This window comes from Pholis gunnellus (genome assembly GCF_910591455.1).
Source record: "Pholis gunnellus genome assembly, chromosome: 13".
NCBI lineage: Eukaryota > Metazoa > Chordata > Actinopteri > Perciformes > Pholidae > Pholis > Pholis gunnellus.
This window is the reverse complement of record NC_136540.1, coordinates 3,289,792-3,311,876: the sequence shown is the minus strand read 5'-3', so window position 1 is coordinate 3,311,876 and position 22,085 is coordinate 3,289,792. Positions and strand designations below refer to the sequence as shown.

At 45.0% G+C, this 22,085-nt stretch overlaps 3 protein-coding genes across 3 annotated transcripts; 2 read left to right on the top strand and 1 right to left on the bottom strand.

Annotated features, from left to right (window-relative positions):
- Positions 1-704: 704 nt before the first annotated feature.
- On the top strand, positions 705-4,496 carry cnot8 (CCR4-NOT transcription complex, subunit 8). The gene is made up of 7 exons (XM_079172163.1): positions 705-776; positions 1,627-1,834; positions 1,973-2,166; positions 2,271-2,432; positions 2,858-3,002; positions 3,222-3,332; positions 3,640-4,496. The coding sequence occupies exons 2-7, from the start codon at positions 1,718-1,720 to the stop codon at positions 3,766-3,768; spliced, it is 858 nt and encodes a 285-aa protein (XP_079028289.1). The 5' UTR covers positions 705-776; positions 1,627-1,717; the 3' UTR covers positions 3,769-4,496.
- A 1,672-nt stretch (positions 4,497-6,168) lies between these two features.
- On the bottom strand, positions 6,169-18,321 carry gemin5 (gem (nuclear organelle) associated protein 5; the record flags this gene model as incomplete). Its single annotated transcript, XM_079171859.1, has 28 exons — positions 18,143-18,321; positions 17,125-17,279; positions 16,556-16,737; positions 16,080-16,231; positions 15,880-15,978; positions 15,518-15,650; positions 15,139-15,304; positions 14,794-15,006; positions 14,261-14,346; positions 13,517-13,599; positions 12,826-12,962; positions 11,986-12,059; positions 11,517-11,698; positions 11,292-11,431; positions 11,038-11,209; positions 10,767-10,964; positions 10,608-10,664; positions 10,371-10,496; positions 10,129-10,224; positions 9,702-9,839; positions 9,271-9,418; positions 8,842-8,961; positions 8,511-8,721; positions 8,154-8,405; positions 7,826-7,988; positions 7,017-7,500; positions 6,624-6,711; positions 6,169-6,333 (listed from the first exon to the last, which is right to left on the bottom strand). The coding sequence occupies exons 1-28, from the start codon at positions 18,282-18,284 to the stop codon at positions 6,169-6,171; spliced, it is 4,362 nt and encodes a 1,453-aa protein (XP_079027985.1). The 5' UTR covers positions 18,285-18,321.
- A 358-nt stretch (positions 18,322-18,679) lies between these two features.
- mrpl22 (mitochondrial ribosomal protein L22) lies at positions 18,680-21,578 on the top strand (the record flags this gene model as incomplete). The annotated part of the gene is made up of 7 exons (XM_079172389.1): positions 18,680-18,704; positions 18,803-18,845; positions 18,970-19,099; positions 19,230-19,295; positions 20,155-20,232; positions 20,475-20,544; positions 21,283-21,578. The coding sequence occupies 7 exons, from the start codon at positions 18,680-18,682 to the stop codon at positions 21,489-21,491; spliced, it is 621 nt and encodes a 206-aa protein (XP_079028515.1). The 3' UTR covers positions 21,492-21,578.
- Positions 21,579-22,085: the final 507 nt, after the last annotated feature.

Genomic DNA, 22,085 nt, shown 5'->3' with positions numbered 1-22,085 from the left:
ATGGTTGCAGGGCAGATACCTTCATGTACTTCTGATCTCAGAGTGGTTTCAAGGTTTGAACGCAGTAGTTCCATTCAATTCAAATTCATAAACAGTTAGGTTTAAACTTTCCTGTTGGACATGACAACGGACTCCCCATCCAGCACCGACTACGAGCCAGGTTGTGTTGGCTGAATGGGAGCAGATCTTTCCAGCCAGGTTCCAAAATCTGGTTGAGAGTCTGAAACCAGAAGACTAGAGGCTTTTTAATGACTCATTCGACAATCACATTTGGGCATAATATCCACTTAATGGTGTAAGTGCTGTATTAAAAACTCAAGTTGAAGTAAAATGCACTTAAAGTGTCAAAAGTAAGAGCACTAATATGATAAAAAAACAACTAAAAAGTAATATTGTTGTATTATTGATTAATTAATCTGAAAATAGCAATTTGTTCCAATTCATGATGTTTTGTACTTGTATGTTTTAAATTTACAATCTTTATTTTTACAATAAGAATTTGCAAAAAACAAGTAACTATGGTTCTCAAATAAATGTAGAATAAAAAGTTAATTTGCCTCTGAAATGTATTGTTTTGCCCGTTGAGCCGAATACGTATCATTTCACGTCGTTACTCAGCCCATACAGTAGGCGGCGGTGTGCGCGTGTACCGTCTAGTTGTGATCTGCCAACACACACGAAGAAGAAAATGTAGAATAGGGAGAAAACGAAGAAGAAGAACATCAGAAGCGCTATCAACTGGCTAGCTTGTCAGGTTACGTCGAGGAAATTCTGAGGTAAACCTGTCATTTGTTATACGTGTATACTTCACACAGTGATACGATGCAACGTCCACAGTGTGCGTAGCAGTGGTGACACGTCGATAAGTGTGAAAGCAGAGCCGTTTCATTTATTCTTTGCTCCGGTGTTGTTAGCTTTCTCGGCAGCGCGAGGATTAGCTTGTAAATGTTAGCCGTTCATGCTAAGTACGTAGCCAGTGCTTTGGTCCTTCGCTGCAGCGTTTCTATCAATATTGCTTCAAACTGTGCTGTAACCAAAACCTGCCGAGTTGTTAAACACTATTAACGTTATTAATTTCCAAAGACTTTAAGTTAAGAGAGAGGTTTTTTTTTTATTTCTGGTGTTATTTTGTTAGATATCTGTTGGGTTATAAACAACTACTAGCTAACTTACATAAGGTTGATTCAACGTAATGGCATGTTAACATAAAGGCAGGAAGTCCCATTTCATAACTATTCGTCAGGAGTAGCATCAAAATAATGTAATCAGTGCGGTGAATGAAGAAGAAAAATGCCGCTAAAATCCGTTTCTGTACCGCTAGTGGCTAAACACCTCCCAGTATAACTCGATACAACGACTAAGTATTCAAATCATTACATCTCTTAAACGGTTTCAACAGAAGGTGAACGTTATAACCAATCTAATTTGAAAGGATGTGACGTCAAAAAGTATCAATTGATAATGAATATATTGATCTCTCAGTGGTTTGTGTTCTTGTTCTGTATACGTTGTGCTCTGTGTTTTAGCGTATGCATCATTCTCAGTTGTAACAGCAGTAGTGGTACAAACATGAACCCTCCTCCTTGTTTATCTGATGTTCTAATACCTGTGTTGATCCCCTCCCAGAGGTGTCTGCGTTCATCACGCTGCCCCCCTTCGCCCCCTTCACACGGTTGCAGGATTGTTGGGGTTTTAGCTCTTTACCTGACCCGCCAACATGCCAGCCGCACTTACAGATTCCAGTCAGATAATCTGTGAAGTCTGGGCGAGCAATGTGGAGGAGGAAATGAGGAAGATCCGACAAATTATTCAAAGCTACAATTTCATTGCCATGGTAAGAGACATTGTATTACCTGTTTATAGAGCCGTATAGATCATGCAAAGTGCAGTAATTACACGTTTTGTGTTGTTTTTCCAGTATGAGAAATATTATCGTGTGGGATTTTCTGTTCATGTCTTTATATTTCATTAGGACACAGAATTCCCTGGGGTGGTTGTCCGGCCGATCGGCGAGTTTCGCAGCACAGTAGACTACCAGTACCAGCTGCTGAGGTGCAACGTGGACCTCCTGAAGATCATCCAGCTGGGCCTCACGTTCATGAACGAGGATGGAGACTACCCGCCCGGTACCACGACGTGGCAGTTCAACTTCAAGTTCAACCTCACGTATGCGGACCGTCTTCTATCACCTTCTACTCTGATCTATGCCTGTACTCGTGGTGGAGCTTGATGGTAGCACTCCCTTAACGGTTTGTCTTTGCTCCTCACAGAGAAGACATGTACTCACAGGACTCCATAGACCTACTCCAGAACTCCGGCCTCATGTTTAAACAACACGAAGAAGAAGGAATTGAAACGCTCTACTTCGCCGAGCTCCTCATGACGTCCGGTCTGGTGCTGTGTGAAAACACCAAGTGGCTCTCCTTCCACAGGTCAGAGGACTGTTAATCCTACCGTTTCTTTAATGTTTTACACACGTGTTCTTCAGTTTCTAGCAAGAAATCTATTGAGGCTCGGTTAAAAGAGACTTCGTTCTTGTCTTCATTGAAAAATAACAACGCCTGCATCCTTGAAGATCCTCATTTTTTACACCAAGGACCACATGTCTCGTGGTTATTTCTGTTACTTAAAACTAAATGAGTTTTTCACACCACTTCATTTTTTTTAATTGGATATTGCAGAGCCGAGTCTGGCAACATGAAGGAGATCATATTTCAGTCGAGGGGGGAAGATTCTCACGTTGTTTGTTTATTTATTATTAACAACAAGGCATGGCAGCTTTCTTCTCAAAGAACTAAAGCTTTGCCACTACGGTCACATCTGTAACACTGTGCACCCTGTGTCCTGTGTTCCTCAGTGGCTATGACTTTGGCTACCTGGTGAAGCTCCTGACGGACACACGGCTCCCCGAGGAGGAACACGACTTCTTCCAGATCCTCAACCTCTTCTTCCCCGCAATCTACGACGTCAAATACTTGATGAAGAGCTGCAAGAACCTAAAGGTATTCTACACTGGGTACAGACATACAGGGGGGGGGGGATTTGTAGAATGAAACCATATCAGAGGCATGTATCCAGCTCAACAGTCTGAGACCATAGCTGAGGATGGGGCTCGTGTTGTTTTAACCTCCACTTACATAGGAGTCTAGATTCATCACATCATGCCAGAACGAGTCTTTAGCCGTCTCACTGATGTGTTTTTTGGACTCGTGTGTTTGCAGGGAGGGCTACAGGAAGTAGCGGACCAGCTGGAGCTGAAGAGGATCGGGCGGCAGCATCAGGCCGGATCCGACTCGCTTCTCACCGGCATGGCTTTCTTCAGGATGAAAGAGGTACCGACACACAAATATCCAGAGGTGGTGCTGTTGTTTTTATTGTTGTAGCTGATTTGTAGGATTTTCAACCAACTTTTTGTTACCAGAAAACGTTTCACTGCCCGACGACTTTGTGTACTGTAAACTGTGCTGAAGGATGCCCTCTGGAAGTATTTATTAATCATGAATATCTTTACAGATATCATGTGCCATTCGCTAGAGCTTCACTGCGTCTCACACAGAATAAATGGGAGCGAGCTGCTTTCTAAACGTACAGCGTGTAAGAACAGAAGGTGTTAACTGATGTCTGTTTTTTTGTTTTCAGCTTTTCTTCGAAGACAACATTGATGACGCAAAGTATTGTGGGCGATTGTACGGCCTGGGCTCGGGCTCCACCCAGCCCCAGAACGGCATCTCCAGCTCGGGCCAGGAGGAGACCAACAACAAGCACTGACCGAGCGCTCGCGTCTTCAAGTGGAATACGCCCTTGTTTTAAAACCCAACCAGCAGATTTCCCCTCTGATCTCCCTCAACACACTCGAGCCCCGAACGAGACTAAAAATCTATTTCTTTAAATTTTCCTCCCGAGTGACTGTAAAATGGACTCACAGTGACATAGGATCCCTCACTGGCTCAGTCGTTTTTTTTTAAGGCGCTTTTACTGAGTATACGGTCATATATCCAGAACACTTTTAAAAACGTTTGTTTTTCTTCTTTTCAGCAGCATTGTAGTGACGCCCTTCTTTAACAGCGTGGGACCAGCCCCTGTATCATACTGTGATTTCAGACCAAACGTTGCCAAAAACAGTCCGATTCTTCAGTTCAGACTCCTCCTCCTCCTCCTCCTCCTCATCAGCGGGATTTGTCTCTTGTTGCAGGGAGTTCATTTTTTTAAGTTAATGTTGGAAGGGCCTGTAAATTACAATGTATAATTTTGATGAAAATAAAAATGTTTTAGCTCTTTTTCCACTTTCAGAAACTTTTAACAGCGGGCGTGAAGGTGTATAACTGTGCTTGGTTATGCATGTGTTTCAATGGGCAAACTACTGTCGTTCTGTACATCCACCCACCAAACCAAACTGTCCACAGTCAGGTTTACAGATGTTGTGGTTACTGTTGTTTTTACATTCTACATTGTTTTAAACAGTTGTATATTAAATTGTTTTGTATTTTCAATGTAAACCTAAAGTATTTCATCTTTTTTACCAGCTACACACCGACACACAGCGTCAACCGTTCTGTTTGAAAGTCTCTTTATATTTTGTGTCGCAGCAGATGAGACTGACGGTAAAATAACCACAATCATGTGTTCTCGTGTGGAGAATTGCCTGAAAATAAGCGCATGATAACGGGTGTTTCCTGTCAAATTACATCTCTTCCTCCTCCAGGCCGTGCAGCTCTGACAGCGATCCGTCCTTTAGGCTTATCTGGATGTAGACTCAAACATAAACATGTTTGAACAGCATTGTGTAATGAAATACTTTTTATTAAACAAATAGCTGTACGGTGGAAGTGCTACTTTCAGTCTGCTGATGACAGATTTAGTTGGGAGTAGTTGGGACAGATTGTTTTTGGCAGCATGGGCGGCCAAAGACGTGCGTACACTCGTGGGCCCTCGTGAATTCAGCAATTCACTCGCCACGAGAAAAGGTAATTTAAAGTCATATTGTTATAAAAAAGCCATTGCAAGTCATGTCATTAAAAAGTCATTGTAGGGTATGTCATAACATTTCACAGAAAATTATTTTTCGTATGTCTTAAAAAATATAGTATGACGAAAAAGTATTAGTATATAGCATTATAAATTAGTTATTTAAAATATCATGAAAACGATCATGTCAATACATTTTTATTATCATTTTTTTTTTAAAGGTAGTTTTAAATAAAAGGTCTTAACAGTCATAAAAAGTAATCTTATAAAATGAATAAAAGTGACGATATGTTAAAACAAGTCATAGAAAGGCATGTCATAAAAAAAAACATAACGTATGTCATAACAAAATAAAGACAGTGTATAATATGTCATTTCATAAAATGGCATAGTACAGTAAGATATTAAATCAAAGTAATTTCATTGAATGTCTTAAACATGTGAAGTAATCAGTTTATCATAAAAATGTCTTGGATATGTCATGAAAAAGTCATAGTATATTATGTCAAAAGAAATAGCGTAAAATCTCATAAAAAGTCAGTATAGCACACTCAGCCTCCAATCGCTCATCGGTCTCTTATTTTGGTACGAGTTGACCTCGTTTACTGTACATACCCACTCCTTTGGTCTTCATTCTACCTCGTGCACACATCGCTTTCCAGCAATTCTAGTGTTCGTTTTACACTTGCTTGCTCCCTGTTTTGGATTTTGCCCTTCTTGCCGTCTGGATTGGTTGATTGTAATTGGACTGATTATCAGTTTATGATCCGTTCATTTTTCAGTAAAGACATTCTTTGAACCGGTCTTGTTGCCCGTCTGTGTGTCTGTGTGTGTGTGTGTGTGTGTGTGTCTGTGTCTGTGTGTGTGTGTCTGCTATTTTCTGTTAAATCCAGAACCATGGCAGTATAGTAGTTATAAAAATGCTATATTATCGTATGTAATAAAAAGTCATAGTACTATAGCGTATAGAAAAATGTATAGTATGTCAAAAAATGAATATTATAGCATGTTGAAAAGAGTCATCGTATACTTTGTCAAAAAGTAGCTTTGTTCTCAGGGCACGCATACATTTGAGCGTCCTTCGGGCTTTTCTGGACTCAAAGGAAACTAGGATGCTTGAACAGCATTTGGTATTTAAAGATTTATTCATTCAACAAAAAGCTGTACAGTGGAAGTGCTTCTCTTAGTCTGCCGATGACGCGTTCAGGTGAGGAATTTCTGGGAGGCTTTGAAGACCGAGGCGTCGGTTCCGTATGTTCGGAGCAGATCTTTGGCCTTTAGTTGGAGCGACTCCGACACGGACGGTGAAGACTTACTGAGGTGCAGGAGAACCAGGCAGCATTCAACAACGTCTGGGTGAGGATACATCTGCGAGGACACAAAGATCTTATTGTTCACGAGCAGTGATGACGAGAAATCTTAGCACGTCTTTAACAAAGCTTTAACATTTCAAAAAACAAAGTTAAATCCGTAGGGAGTTTATTGCAAGTACAAATTAACGTTAAAAAGTATGTGTGGGATAAAGTCTGTAAAAATATAAGATCAGTCAAAAACTGACAGAGAAACTTGTATTTGCAGACGAGCTATGCACTCTGAGGAGGTTTGCCCCTCCTTCCTTCTCTAATCCCGTCCTGTATGTGTTGCGTAGGGAGCTGTACCTTGACTGTGTCCGGTAGGTCAACCAGCCGCTTCTGGTGTTCTGACATCTTGGTGGACAAAGAGAGCAGAGTCTCCTGGTCCTCGGGGCTGAGGGACAGAAAATAGAGACGCTCAATTGAAGCTACAAAGCAGAATTTCGGGGGCGGGACCACATTCTGCATTTCCAATGAGTTTTACTACGTTTTTTGTACTGTATAACCCTTTTTAAGTAGTTATTTTTCCTTTTCCTTTCTGCTACTGCTGGTAATGCTAATTAGGTCGGCATAAGAGCAACCGATTGTCTGCTATGTTAGCTTCCACCTTAAATGCACCTCTGTTCTGTCACTAGTCATTTGGTTATTGATGGTTTCAAATCTGAAAAGAACAACGAATGAGTCATCATCATCCCTCACCGTTGCCCAGCGTCACCGGACCCCTGGCTCTCCGACGGCTCTGCAGTGGCGGAGATCTGCGCGGGCGCGTACGCCTCCTTCTCCCCAGAGTCGAGCTGCCCTCCCTGGGCTCTGCTGTGCTTCAGCACCATGGCCGCCAGCCGCTCCTGGATCTCGCTCACCGACCTCCGAGTGGCCTGACAGGCGGCGTGACGCTCAGACAGAAGCGCGGACGCATCAAAGTCCAGTTTGTCACGACTCCGGGTCTCCGGGCCGACGCTCTCTTCCGACGCGTCCCCGTTCAGCGCTTTACCCTCCGCCTCGTCTCCGGGACCGGAGTCAGCTGCTCGGGGGGGAAACCTGCTCTGGATGGAGTTGCTCCACCAGTGTTCATACAGGTGGTGGTAATCGACAAAAGCCTGCAGACTCTTAGAAACAGCTTCGGGTTCCTCTTCTGTGTGATGAAGCACTTTGGAGTGTTTCCTGGAACAAACACTGACGTCATCTGATTAAAAAAAAAAAAAAGAGTGAAAGAGAATTACAGACGGTTGTGCGACGGCTTACAGCTCACAAAACCAAATAAATGCATTATGGCTCCATGATTATTTCTATTATGAATTCATCTATTGATTGATCAAACAACCGCTTCGTCTTAAAAATGGTAGAAATCAGCCACAAGTTCATACTACTTGTAGTTCATTTGAGGCCACACTTGAAGATTGTCCACTTAAATGCTGACATGCAAATATATCTCTCTCTGAGAATAAAATGAAGGATTTTGTGTTGCACCGAATCAAAACATGATGTTTGAGGAACCCGATGGGACGTACTGTCGGGGAACAGCAGCCTGCAGAGCTCTGCGGAGACGCCGAAGTGTCCGGCGTCTCTGAGCCAGGCCACCGCCTGCCACAGCTCCTTTATCAGCTGTCCATCATCGCCCAATAACCAGCTCAACACAGCACGGGTCAGATGGAGCGACGAGTACAGCTGAACCTGAGGACACGTGAGACACGGGACCCAACAAAAACAGAAAGACAACAAGACAGAGTCAGATGAAAGGTTGTAAAACGCTTCATGTAAATATTAAAATGTTTTGTTTCTAACCAGCGTACATCTGAAAACGTGTGAAATCAAGGACACAGTTTGGGGACCCCGTACCTGTCTGAGAGGAATGTTGGCGGTGGGTGTTGGACTCTCCGCAGACTTCAGCTCCTGCAGCAGAGCTCCGGCGCTGCGGTGTCCCACGGAATCTGGTGAAACGCCAAACTGCTCCTCCCACGCGTCTCTCACTCGGTCCTGGAGGCCGACGAGGTGACCGGAGGCGCGGGGCTGAGCAGCAGCAGCAGCAGCTTCAGAGTCTGCCAGCATCGCAGTCATCAGCTCAGCGACGCAGAGGTGCAGCCTGTGAACCTGCAGGAGGTTCAAACAATTCTTCACTTCCATGATTTTTTAAAAAATAAAATGATTGGTGTTGCATTAAAGTTTTACTGCGCTTCAGATGTTTTCGCCACTGACCAGCAGGCTCTCCTGTGAGCTCAGGACCTCCTGGGCTCCGATCCAGTCCTGAGCAGCAGCCAGGTCTTTAGCACACCTCAGCGCCAGCGACTGAGCCAGAGCGACCTCTCCCGAGATCCTCGCTAGAGCGGCCGCTGTCCTCAGCGAGGGGACGTCGTTCTTCCTGGCGACGACTTTAGCGGCGTCGAAACTGGCCCCGGCAGCCAGGTAACTGAGAGACAACGTGAACGGAAAAAAAGGACAAGTTTAAACAATTCATATTAAACGCCAGTGTAAACGAGAGGGAAGGGCACGAGGAGGCAACGATACCGTACACATTTCCAGTTCTCACCATTTAGCGGCTGCGGAGAAATGTCCGTCCTTCTCCAGCGTGGCGGCCCAGCAGGTGTACAGCTCCTTCAGGATGGGCTCGTCTGCTGGCAGCCTGGCCTTGACCAGAGCTATGGCCTCCCTGACATTCAACACACACACACACACACACACACACATCTCTTCTGTTAGCATATAAACAAACATCAGCTGGAGAAGGCACTGGAAACGATTGACATGTCGAGATCAGCATTACAGTTCAAAATGAAAATAATGAAACACTGCAAAGCAGAAATAGACGAGTGCTTTTATTTTATAATCCCTTTGGTTGCTCAACAAATAGTGCAAAGCAAACAAACGTTTGCGTACCACTCTGTACGTATATGACCAAAAGAACATTACAAAAAGAAGCAAATAGTCACTTATTGTTATTAAAAACTAAAAGATGAACCTGTAGAGCTTGTGCGAGCGCAGCAGGTCGACGGCCTCGTACAGCTTGTTGATGGACAGCAGGTGGGACGCTGCCTTCAGGTACTGCTCCTGCAGACACAGCTGCTTGACGAAGGCCTCCACGGTCCGGCGCCACACCTCGAACCCGGCTGGAGGAGGAAACAACAACGATTGTTACAATATCCTGCAGCCTCCTAATGTTGTGTTCCACCAGCTTTGAACATTAATGCAAAGTCACGTTATCGTCACACGACTACTGATTCTACGCTTGAACAGACAAGTTTCCTGTTTGACAACCGACCTGAATCCTGACTGTTTGTTAGATGTAAAGCTTCTCTGTGTAACCGGCCTCTGGTGCACATCTGAGGAGCTTTTCTTAAATAAAACATAAGCTTAAGATCAATGTCAGATGAATATAACGCGAGCCTGTACCCATGGGAGCGACGGACAGCAGGTGGTCACTCAGCTCTCCTTTCTCCGTGGCGAGCTGCAGCGCCCCCTCCAGGTCTCCGCTCCACAGCCGCAGGTACACCACCGAGTCGTGGTGCCCGGCCTCCACGTGGCCTTCCTCTGGAGAACAAGAGACAAGACGACTTCACCCACACAACATCGGACATCTGAGCTCCATTTAAGGCTTCTTCTAATACTCCGAATTCCTGACATGAACACTGATTTAGTGCTTTGATTTTATAAATCGGGAGCACATGAAGCATTTAAAACGGTCTGTTAATCTGCCCACTTTGAGCGTGCTCATTCATAGTAAAGAAAAGAAATCCCTGAACGACATGTTTTATTAAACTGATCTGTGATTTTAAAAAGAGTGGACGTCACATTCTCAAGGCTGAATAAAACAACATACCTTCGGCCTCAAACATGCGATACAGAGCCTGTCTGTCAGAGAAGAGGCCCAGATGGATGTGGTCTCCTTGGCCTGGGACGCACCCTGCAGGGGGAGCTGGGAACCACACACACACACACACATACACACACACACAGAGTCCAGTTAATACATGTTCTAAACCATCTCTCTCTGTACTAGAAATCACTGTGACAACCAATAAAGTGAAGCAAGCATCTCCATAAGCAGGCGGAGTTTTATACCGCTGCTGTGTCTGACGGAGGCCAGAGTGATGCAGTCCTGCAGCAGATCCTCTTTGGGCCGATGGTCCATGGAGGTGCTGAGGGGCAGCATGGAGCGAGGCTTCTTCTTCTTCAGCAAGTTTAGGTCTGGAGACGCACACAGAGGCGTCCTTACAGTCACATACAAAACCGTGCATACACCCCAATGCAAAGAAATACATTCAGCTGAAGCTGCTTTTATAGAGCTGAAGTACGTACCTGGTTTGTCTTTGCTTTTTACGGCGGTGAAAGATTTCCTTTGCATCTCAAAAGCGGCTGAAACTTAATTTCAGAATTACGTTAGCTATACACTTAAAAAGTCTCAACAATCTTGTGTTTTTTTTTTCCTTTTCCAATCCGTAACAACTACTCTCTCACCTGCTGGAGGTACAGGACTGTCATCTTCCTCATCTTCACCAGACAGCTCCTGACCCGTCGCCGCCTTCTCTCCTCCGGCGACTGGCTCTCCATTCGTCTCTGGCGGCGCGGCTCCTCCGGCCCCCGGCGCCTTCTTGTTCTTCCTCTTCTGCTTGGGATTGGCCTTCATCTTCTCCCTCAGGTCGACCATCTTTTTCCCTGAGAGAAGCGTGTGAACGTTACGGTCTGAAAAGGCAGAAAGTGAACTTCTTGTGTTGAGGGATGCATTTACCTTTGGGTGGCTTTGTAAACTCTTGTTTGGAGACTCTCCACTCCTGCAGGGTGAAGTCCTTCCCTCCGGTCCAGATCACATCCGGATCGACGGGCGACCAGTCCACGCACAGGAGATAACCAACGTGACCTCGGTAGTTGGAGACAGCCGCCTCCTCCAGCACGTCCCACACCTGAACAGGTAAAAAAAAATTCAGAATCAAGATGCTGGTGCATCAGACGGGAACATTATCAAGATGCTGGCCTGGTACTGACCTGAGCCGTGCCATCGTACGAGACGGTGACCAGCCGGGCTTCGTGGTGTGGACTCCAGGCCATGCCGGTGACTTTAGATGTGTGACCACACAGCCTGCGATACGGCTCCGTCAACACCACGGGGCCTTCTGGAGGATTCTCTGTGCACAGGGGGAAAACACAAATGTCAACACCTACCGAGCTTTTATAATGCTACATATCGAAGGGTCGGCCCCCCCCCCCCACCTATGATGGAGCGGAGATCGTGCACGTAGACGGTGGCGTTGCTGGAGCCCGATGCCAGGAGGCAGTGCAGCTCTGGCGCGGAGTCGTGGTCGTGATGCCAGCGCAACGTGTTGATGATCTTGTGATGCTGCTGGATGCTGCACAGAAGCTTCAGACTGGGAGCCTCATACACTTCAACGCACCTGCAGCCGCGATCGGAGCAAAAGGAGAAAGGAAGAAACGGGGATCACAAGAACTTCACGAGGAAGGAAATCATCGTACCAGAGAGTTGTGTCTTTTTGGTTTTACTGTGAATAACTCGTGACATTCCATCATAAACTCAGAATGTGACCTAGTTAGCAGAGAACAATCTTTCACACAGAAACAAATCCATTGTTCTGTAGCCTAAAGACTAGACAGTTGGTCCCACACAGGACTCCACAGGCTGGTGGTCTATGATGACGCGGGTCAGGCCCGGTCGGTCACTCACCCGTCCTCATTGCCGATGGCGACCACTTTCCCATCTGGCTTCCAGCTGAGGTCGGTGTGTGGAGACAGCTTGTGCTGTTGGGAAGCAGAGCTCACCTTCATAACCTATTCAAATCACCTCCATTTACATTCAGCAGAAGAAACATGAAACAAAACTGTCGCAGTCGGGAGCGCCGGCCACGAGATGGGCTCCGTTAAAGCTCTGACACGTCTGTGAACTTCTACTGAGTTTCTTCCTCACCTAGAGGATATGTGTATCAGGTGCTATTGTGGCTAACAGGTGGTTCACTAAAGGGTTTCTGAACTCTGTGCGTGGATGTAAGAGGACACTGAGAAGATAAATGTAAAGATAACAGGAGCACTGACACCAATTCAATTCTCTTAATATGCGTATACTTAGTTTCATTGCTCATCCTAAGAGCTCAGCGCTGGGTGTCACAGCTGACTGCTGCCATCTTGTTTATCCTTAAAATGTAAACATTCAAAGAAAAGCTACTTGTATCCATTTGAACATAGATCGGTCCCTTGTGTGCACAGACCATCCAGTGGTTTGCTTTCTGACGACATCTCAAAAGAACCGCTGCAGGATTTAGAACAGACCTAAAAACGATCATCATCATTGGGCGAATGTCTTCCCTGCATCGACCCAAACAGCTCGACCTACGCTGCAGTTGCATGAAGTTATTTAATGAGAGCATCTAACACTACGCTGTGTGGTTCAATGAGCAGATCATTGCACTAACTCGCATTGAAAAAAAGCATGACGCTAACCACATGACGACAGACAGCGGGTTTAACGGCCCAGAGAACGGCGCGGTCGCCACGTCAACATCCCTCCCACCTTGATGTTGTTGGTGTCTCGGATCAGTTTGTCGATGTCCGAGGCCTCTCCGCTCAGCTTGGACGGATCGTGCTGCAGGATGATGCCTTCGCCGGCGCAGCTGTACAGGCTGAGGGACGGCTTTCCTCCCGCTGCCCCTGAACATCACACACACACACACACACACAAACAGACACAAACACACACACAGTAGCGCTCAGTTTGCAGAGTGTTTGAAGGTAAGAAACAATAAGTGACGAAGCAGCTGGACCAATTTCCCTCTGAGATCACAGAACTCCACCAGAAACATGTAATGATCTGAGCCGGTGTCAAGTTCAACAAATAAGTTGCTTCTTTTGTCGGTTTGGGAGCTTTCAGCAGATTGTTGGCACGGCAACAATCGTGTTTACGGCTTGGAAGCCGAGCGACTGATGTAGTGATCACAATGTCATCTGCCGACAGCTGGTGAAATTAACTTCCCCAGGTCTAGATTTCCCCACGAGCGACCGAAGTGGGAGGGAGGTGAGCAGTAAGTGTTATCTCAGCTCATTCAATTACAGAGTCAATTACAAAAAAGGGCGTGCGGAGATGTTGGGGGCTTTTTTAGCTGACTCGTCGGTTTTTCCCGGCGTCCCGCCGCCAACGTTTTTTGCTGGGTCGGAGCGTTTGGAGAAAAACAGCAGCAGTTGCAAAGAGTTCATTAGGAACTTACCAAACGACATCGGGGGGACTGCGGGTCCCCAGGCCAGTGTGTACACCGTTTTCCTGTGATAGGAGCTCGAAATCTGAGGAGGCCTGGGGAGGAGACGAAGCAGAACAAATGCCCAGTCAGGAATGCGTGACGCAGATAGCTGCAGGACAACGGCACGCAGGGGAATCACGGCATTATGTGAAGAAATCCACCAAAAACAAACCAGCAATAACTTTACTTCATGGCAGTTAAAGATCATTCACATAATGATGTTTAGAAGGTTTTTATTGTTGAAGAAACAAAAGTTATGTTTATTTTCACGAAGCAGATTTCTGAATATATTAAACAATTAACTCTTTATATCCATGTTTGCATGCTACCAGTCTTCTTTACTGCCTCTGTAGGCACTTTGCTTCTTTGCTTATTGCCGCAATAAACTGTCAATCAGTCTAATAATCGAGTACAGGAACATGTAATTTGCTGAGCAGCTCTTTACACCTTCGCAGTAACAAAGCTAAAAGCTATTTCAGCGTTACTGAACTGCAGAGCGGCACACTTTGGCCAGCTGGGTTAAAAACGTTGTATTGCGCAGACTGCTGTGAGGAAGAGTTAGAGACTCACACGTTGTGTTCTAAGTTTTCTTCTCTTGACATACCGCTCCCGTTAAGCACTCTGTGACGTTTTGTCTGTGAAAAGCGGCGCTTTATAAAATACATTACATATACTTACTTCAAACCAAAAGAAATAACTTAATAACTCCTTCACCTGTTTGAGAAGACTTCAAAGATTCCAACTTTGCCGTCGTCTGTTCCAAAAGACAAGGCTCCTTCTTTTGTCGGGTGCCACGCCAGCTGCAGTGCAAGAAGAAGTTTATTGATAACCTTATTCTCAGATCTGTGTCATTTCTGAAATGAGCGTTGGCTGTTGATGAACGGAGGGCTGGGTTGATGTTAGCTCTTCATTAGATATGTTGTCTTCAACCTCAAACTTTAAGTGAGAAACGTGATACAGTCTGAATCAGAGCGAGTTTACAAAGTGTTACGGCTGCGAGCGGTTGAAAGGAGTTGGTTCGGTCTAACCAGCTTCATTAAAAAGCTGATATTTACACGGTAGAGGAATGTCACGGTTTTCTTAGATTCTTTTTATGAGAACCCCCAATTCATTTCAGAAATACTCAGACTATAGGAAATACCAGAACTATTATATGCCACAAAAATAAAGAGAATGACAAAACTGTTCTGTAAAGTAAAAGTAATTGCACCGTTACATCCAGTAGAAAATTAAAAAACACATCTTACCGCCGTGACCTTGGACTTGATGCCCTGCCAGAAGCACCTGGTGTCGTACTGGTTCTGGGTGGTCAGTGTGTTCCACACCCGGATCATGCTGTCACCGACGCCCAGCGCCAGACACCCGGCGCCCACGGGGGAGAAGGTCAGGGCGTAGACGAAGCCGCCCAGGGTGGGCAGAGTCCAGCAGCAGTCCAGAGAGGCCAGGTCCCAGCATTTAATCTGGAACACAAAGCAAAGTCAGGGCTCTTTGCAGATGCTACACTCCTCCGATAAGTCAAAGGCCTTTTTTGGAAACAATAAGAGAGTGGTAGACTTGGCATTAAGCTCATTATTAAATGGAAGGTGACCCACCTCTCTGTCCATGGAGGTGCTGATGAGCAGCTCTCTGTCGTCCTGCAGGCGGACTGAACTCATGTTGAAGACGATCCTGCTGTGGTTCTGTCCCTCTGAAGACGTCCCAAACAGAGTCCACCTCTGCTTCCCTGTCCTGGTCAAGTCCCACATCACCAACTCACCACTGAGAACACACACACACACACACACACACACACACACACACACACACACACACACACACACAGGAAAGTCATTAATTAACGGTTTATAAAGGCAAAACTACTGGTCACATGTATGAAGCAGACGGACTACTGAGCTCTGCTGTTGTCATGTTTCATCAGGCTCCCTCTGAAGCTTCCATTGATAAGACGTGTGTGTGTGTGTGTGTACGTACCCGAAGCAGCTGGACACAAGTTGTGTCGGTCGTCCCTTCGGCCAGTGGACGTGGAGCCAGAGTCTCTCTTTGACCCCGGGGTCGACTGCAGAGCCTCTTTTCTTCAGATACGGCAGCTTCAGAGTCATCACGCCTGCCGGGGGCAGAAGATGAGCGGATTCAGAGCGGATCAGAGACTTCACTCTCTCTCAAAAAGGACACCAGCGGTGGCATTTGAGCTGCTTTTCTTTAATTCTAACAATTTTAATTTTTTTTAAGATTCTTTATTTTGATTTGGGGAAACAAAGCAACATTTAAACTCAATGTTCAATGAGCACAAAAGCCGGGCCATTTGCAGCTCAAACCTCTCAAGAATCTCTTACTTTTTCCCTTCGCTGAGCTCCAGATCCTCATCGTCTGGTCTTTGCTCCCAGACGCAAGATAGCAGCCCTTCTCGTCTCCTGCTGACCCTCCACTGGTTGCTGTAAGATGAAAATGTAGTTATTTTTGCAGAACTAACACATTAAAAAAAAGAGGAAATAGGACTGGTGTTTGTTTTTTTTAAATGACTGCACAAGTCTACCTTCCATGTCCTCAGGTCTGCTGAACAGGGCATCCTCGCTGGCCATCGGCGACCACGCCAGCGAGTGGATCTCATCTTCATGTCCACGGAGACGGTGCATCACCTCGCCTTTCTTACTCACATCGATCAGCACGATCATCCCGTCTTTGTACCTTCGACAGAACGGTGACAGCACCGTCACAATCACTGACAACTTATATTCAGCTTTTGCAGCTAAAAGGTTGAATTTAACTAAACTTTAGACAAGTTTTCTACTTTCACCACATGCGACCACTGAGAATGTCTTTACATGTCAGATTTGAAATATACCAGAAGGCCCCTTTTAAAAATGTATATGAAATTATAACCAAACTAAGCCCCACTGAAACACGTCTTAATTTAGTTTCAGATTATAGTTTCTGAACTTTGTTTGAAGAAAACAAATGAAAGAGTGGCGATGCCGGCAGAGTGAGCTGTGCTCTGTGTGCTCTTCTCACCCCACGGCCACAGAGCTCCAGGTGTGAGGGGAGCAGGTGAGGCAGAAGATGGTCCTGGGCTCTGGGAAGAAGCTGACGGTGTCTCCCGTGTTGTACCAGTGACAGACCACAATGCCCTTCTCGTCCCCTGACACCACCAGGTTTTTGTCCACCGGTGACCAGTGCACCGCTGCGACCGGGCTCTGTGTGTGTGTGGAAAAAAAACAACACCTGGTGTGACATCCTGTTGAAACGATACGTCAAATGTACTTTACTAATCAGGCTCCGGTAAAGTTTCTTATGAGCTCTCAGACGGTTAGCTTTCTCTCTCCAGACCGGGTCAGCAGCCCACTTTCGCCACGACAGCACAAAACATGTGAAAGCACATTTGTGTGACAGCATAGCTGACGTGCTCCTCTATCTGAATCATCATTTCTAAAAAAAAAAAAGAAACTGAAGAGAAAGACTGCTTCAGCTTCAGAACCCAGAAAGCAGAGCTGACTGCGGCCTGCAGGGGGCGCCGGCGCGGCATTGAAAACGCACCGTTTCTCATTGCAATGACACAACAGAACAGGACAGTCGACTCTCACCTGATGAGCTGCATCCTCCCTTATTAAAGCCTTCTTGTCCGAGTCCCAGAAGCGAACGGCCCCGTCAACGGAGGAGCTGACGCAGATGTGACTCTGTCCTGCATGCTGACAGAAGGAGAAGCCCGACACCAAGTCTTTATGGCCGACAAGCTCACCTGAAAAACACAGAGCGTTGGATGTCAGCGTCTTATGGTGAAGATAGAAAAGGGGGCCACAATACACCAAAAATAAGGAGTAGTCCTCTGGTGACTCTGCTTGATTGAGTCACAAGAAAGAGATTAGAATCTCAAAATCACACAGGCAAACTGAAGACATATAGCTCAAGACATTTTTCAATGAAGGAGCACTGATGTTTCACAGGAAATAAAAGTATACGGTCCTCTGTGGCTCCGGACGAGCTTCCCAAAGTCTGAGAAAATTGACCCTGATGATCTCATTGTGACGTCATCACTGTTAGCTGGGTTTGGGGATTGTGACTTCAAATTTAAAACATGCATAAAAAAAAAGTGTGTGCAACTCAAAAGATGCTATTGAGTTGCATTGTGGGAATTATAGGTTTGTACTGAAAGTCAAGATAGAACTTTACTGCTTTGATTTTGCCAAATGTATCTATCGCAGGTCCCCAGACTGTAAGTGCAATAATGCATCACTGGAGAACCCCTTTAATTGAGGCGCTATGTATTCTAAAAACAGTGAACAATGCCCATCACAATGCTCCAGTGTCCAAGAGGACGTCTTTAAGTTGCTTATTTTGTCTGACCAGCAGCTCAAAAAGATCTGTTAGTCGAACAGTGAGTATATCTGTTAAGCCAAATATTGAATAGGCTTTTCTGTGATTAACTGACTTATTAATCATCCAACAATGTCAGACTAGCCAGGTGATCAGATGTCTGTTTCCCTTCCATTACTCACACCTGAGGTGATCTGATCACCTGCAAGTTAACGTTTAGCCTTATAGAGGCTGGAAGATAAGTACCAGAGTGACCGTGTCTGTGATGTACGGTGCCCGCAGTCTCACCTGTAACCCTGCAGGAAGATGCAGATACGTCAATCAAGAAGATGATGTTTTTGGCTCCGACACCCAACAAACCGCTGCTGCTGACGTCGCTGCTGCGCGAGCAGTACCAGTTGGGGGAGGCGGGGAGCGACCTTTCGTGCATGGCGTCTCCGGATCGTTTAACGTCCACTAATTCTCTAATACAGTCTGATAAAGCCAAACCAAACTTCTCACATGTTAGCTGCACTGTCGTAGCAACTACATTACCGGCCGTACGGACAGCGTGGTGTCGTAAATCCGGCAAGTGCCGAGTACGGAATCCTAGTTGGGTCAAACCATGTCGAGTGTGCCGTTTTAAATATACGGTTTATGGTTTAAACCACGATTAAAAATGTTTACTACCGCCTTCACACATTACGATTAAGACAACTTCAATCTTTAGCCACACTTTATAGTTATGTTCAGCATAGACGACAAAATGGCAAAACTAATTTCGCTGTTGTGGCTGTAAACATTACTTACCGTCAAGCAGACACGGTAGTGTCGTAAAAATGCAAGATGGCGACTGCAATGACAGGACGTGGTAAGAGAAATGCAGCCTAATTTGTTCACAAATGTACCATGTTATGACATGTTTTGTGTCTGCTGGCGATGTCTAAAGGGCGTTGTACTTGTTTTCAGGTATGGCTTTTATTAGGAATGTATCCGGGGTGTTGCATTCAAGGTAAGTACATCGATAGCGACCCTCAGAGGGCAGATCTTAGCAGGTTAAGATGGGATACATATGATTGTACATATATATGCATTTAAATGCCCCCCCCCCCCCCCCCTCCTGAATGTCTCTCCAGGTTACAGGTTCTAGGTCCTCAGCAGCTCTCATGTCTCCACACCAGCACTTCACTAGAATCAAAGAACTGGGAGAGGAGCAACCTGAAGGTGTATCCGCCTCAGCGACCAGGTGATGATCGCAGACCAGCAGTAAGTCTTTCCGTCTGCTTGTAGTATGTTTGAGTACGTTGTGCAATTATTTCCATAACCCTCAGACTGTTCATAAGTTGTCTTTTGTCTCTACAAATATCTAAATACTTTTGGGGGTTTCCTTCTTTAGGAGGTGCACCACAGCAGGAGGCAGATCAAGTACAGCAAAGACAAGATGTGGTACCTGGCCAAAATGGTGAGACCCACAGCGGAGGATGTCCTCATCGATGTCGTATCTTAAAGTCAAGTACATCATCGCTCCACGTTAGGGAGTTATTTTGCACCCGTCACCTCAGTTGAATGTTTGAAGCGGACGCCTGCTGATGGCAGATTGAGTTTTGGTAAAATACTGTCAGTGTTTTATCTGCTTTTGTTAGTTAGCGGGATAATTTAAAAGGTTGAAATGTGATGGAAAGTATCCGAGTACTCACCTATAAACATATTAGTACACATTAGTTTATCCAGGAATATTTAGAAAGTATTTGTTAACATTGAGAGAGAGAAGTTATAGAGTGCTGCAGGAATGAGTCCTAAAACCATCTTGAGGTCAATGTTGTTGTTTTTTAACGGGTTTCTGGTTAGATGCCTGAAATAAGGTCCGTGGTTAACACAAGCTTAAGAGATTCTAACAAAGTCATTAAATACCCCACTCGATTATCTTGCCGAACAAAACGTGTAAGTATCATAAACGTTATAGTTTGCCACAGACCTTAATTTATGCAATAATTCAAAATCCAATGGATCAATCCCATTGGCTTGTCGAGGGAGCCAGTGCATCCCTGCAGTACTCCCGCTTTTCATTATTACAAACAACAGAAAAGTCATACGTCTCCATGGCTATACAAACCCTTTAGTCCTCATGAGTTTTAATCGTATCTGTTGTAGCTGGCTCTTTCTTGCTGTTTTAACCACAGACCCACTGTGGTCAGGGTTGACTCAAACATGCTCCAAAAACAGTGGCTTCCTCGACCGGTGCAACACGGCGTACAGTCCTAACAGCTGTGGAAGAAACGGTGAAGTTATTGTTTCGTCTCACCGTTGGTTCTCCTTCACAGATCCGAGGGATGAGCATCGACGAGGCCATTGCACAGCTGGAGTTCAACGACAAGAAAGGAGCAAAGGTCATGAAAGAGGTTCGTAGCTGCATCATGTTCACCTTTCATCATTGTGTGTTTCATGTAATTCGACACCACAGTCACAGATACTACTTCATTAAATTCCTGTATGATTACAATGTTTCCAATTTCACTGCTCGTATTTTGTTATTTGTTGAGTTGTTGTATGTGTTCATGCATTATTTTGACAGCATCCCCCATCACACCCGAGCACCAGAAGTGTATTTGTAGATGTCACAGCTCTTTGTTTGTTTGTTCAGGTTCTTGAAGAAGCTCAAGAGATGGCGGTCAAAAATCACAACGTAGAGTACAAATCCAACCTGTATGTAGGTAAGTGTCTACAGCACTGATGGGATACACTGCTGCACATCATTAACAAAGCAGAACCTCCGGTAGCTCGATGGCTACGATTTAAAAACAAGTGGAGTCCGCTATGTAAATGTCGGCTTTGCGGTTTTTAATCAACATTGTGTGACTGATGTGAGAGGCGACAGAAACACGTTCCTTTGTTGGTGGAGGGGAAAACAGTTTGGTATCAAAGCTATATCAATAAACATTTCATTATATTCATGTATTTATTTGTTACATTATGTTTTGCAATGTTTAAGTCGAGCCTAATGTTGCACATAATTAGAAATAAAAGTGATCCCAGTCACTCCCGCACAGTGAGGCACACGGCTAATGAGTTAAACGCTGGTGTCGGATCGGTACCCGGTATCGGCCGGAGCCCAGATATCTGTAATGGTGTCGGGACTGAAAAAGTGGGATCAGTGCATCTCTAGTTCAGAACGGGGGAAATGACCTTCAGTAGGACGGTAAGCAGGTAATGAATTAAAAAAATAAATCAAAAAAGCAGTAGATTAGTTTTGAGTTCAGACGGTGTGCAGAGTGGGTAATTTATGTTATCACAGATACGCCTGAACTCTTTTGTTATTTTGACTAGTTTTCATTCAAAGGCACCTCTACAAATTCAATGAGTATTCTGTATCTTATCTCTCTCTCCGTTTATCTCATCCCCTCTTTAATAACAACCCCCTCCCTCCCTCCCTACTGTCTCCCGTCCTGCAGCTGAGTCCTACTCCGGTAAAGGGAAGTACCTGAGGCGCATCCGTTACCACGGCAGGGGGATGTTTGGCATCATGGACAGAGTTAACTGTCACTACTTTGTGAAGCTGGTGGAGGGCTCGCCGCCCAAAACCGAGGAGAAGACGAGCTTTGACCAGGCCAAAGAGTACGTCCAGAGCCTCAAGCACCGAACAATCATCCACAGCCTGTAGACCACCTGATCATATTTAACATCTACCTTTTACTGTCTCTGTGTGTGTGTGTGTGAGTCTTTCATTTTACATTTGTAAATAAACAAATTAAAGACTGGGCTCTGAGATCTTATAGCATTACTTATTTTCATTGTCTTATGTGTTATTTTGACATAATGCAGCCAGTCATGCAGTTTTAAATACAGTGATGACTACTTCAGACAGAGATCATAAAGCACAGCAATGTTTAGGACTGGGCATATATTTCTCATTTTCTACATATGTAATCACAGTTTATCTGACATGTGATACATTTATGCTTCACATAAAGTTCAGTTGGCATCACTTGAATCTACATGTGCTCGGTGCAATAGTTGGAAGATCGCAATATTTAGTGAAAAGCTTGCAGGTACACTATAAGCCCTGTGATGTCGTTAGCTACGTCTTGTCCTATTGGGCTAATACATATTTATTAAATTAAATAATTTGTTTTACTGCGTACTGAGATAAATGTTAATTCTGTAAATATCTACACATTAGCCACCTCAGTCACAAATGTAACATTTTCTAAATGAATGATTGTTTATTTGAAAGGGTTACTAATGTCACATGACT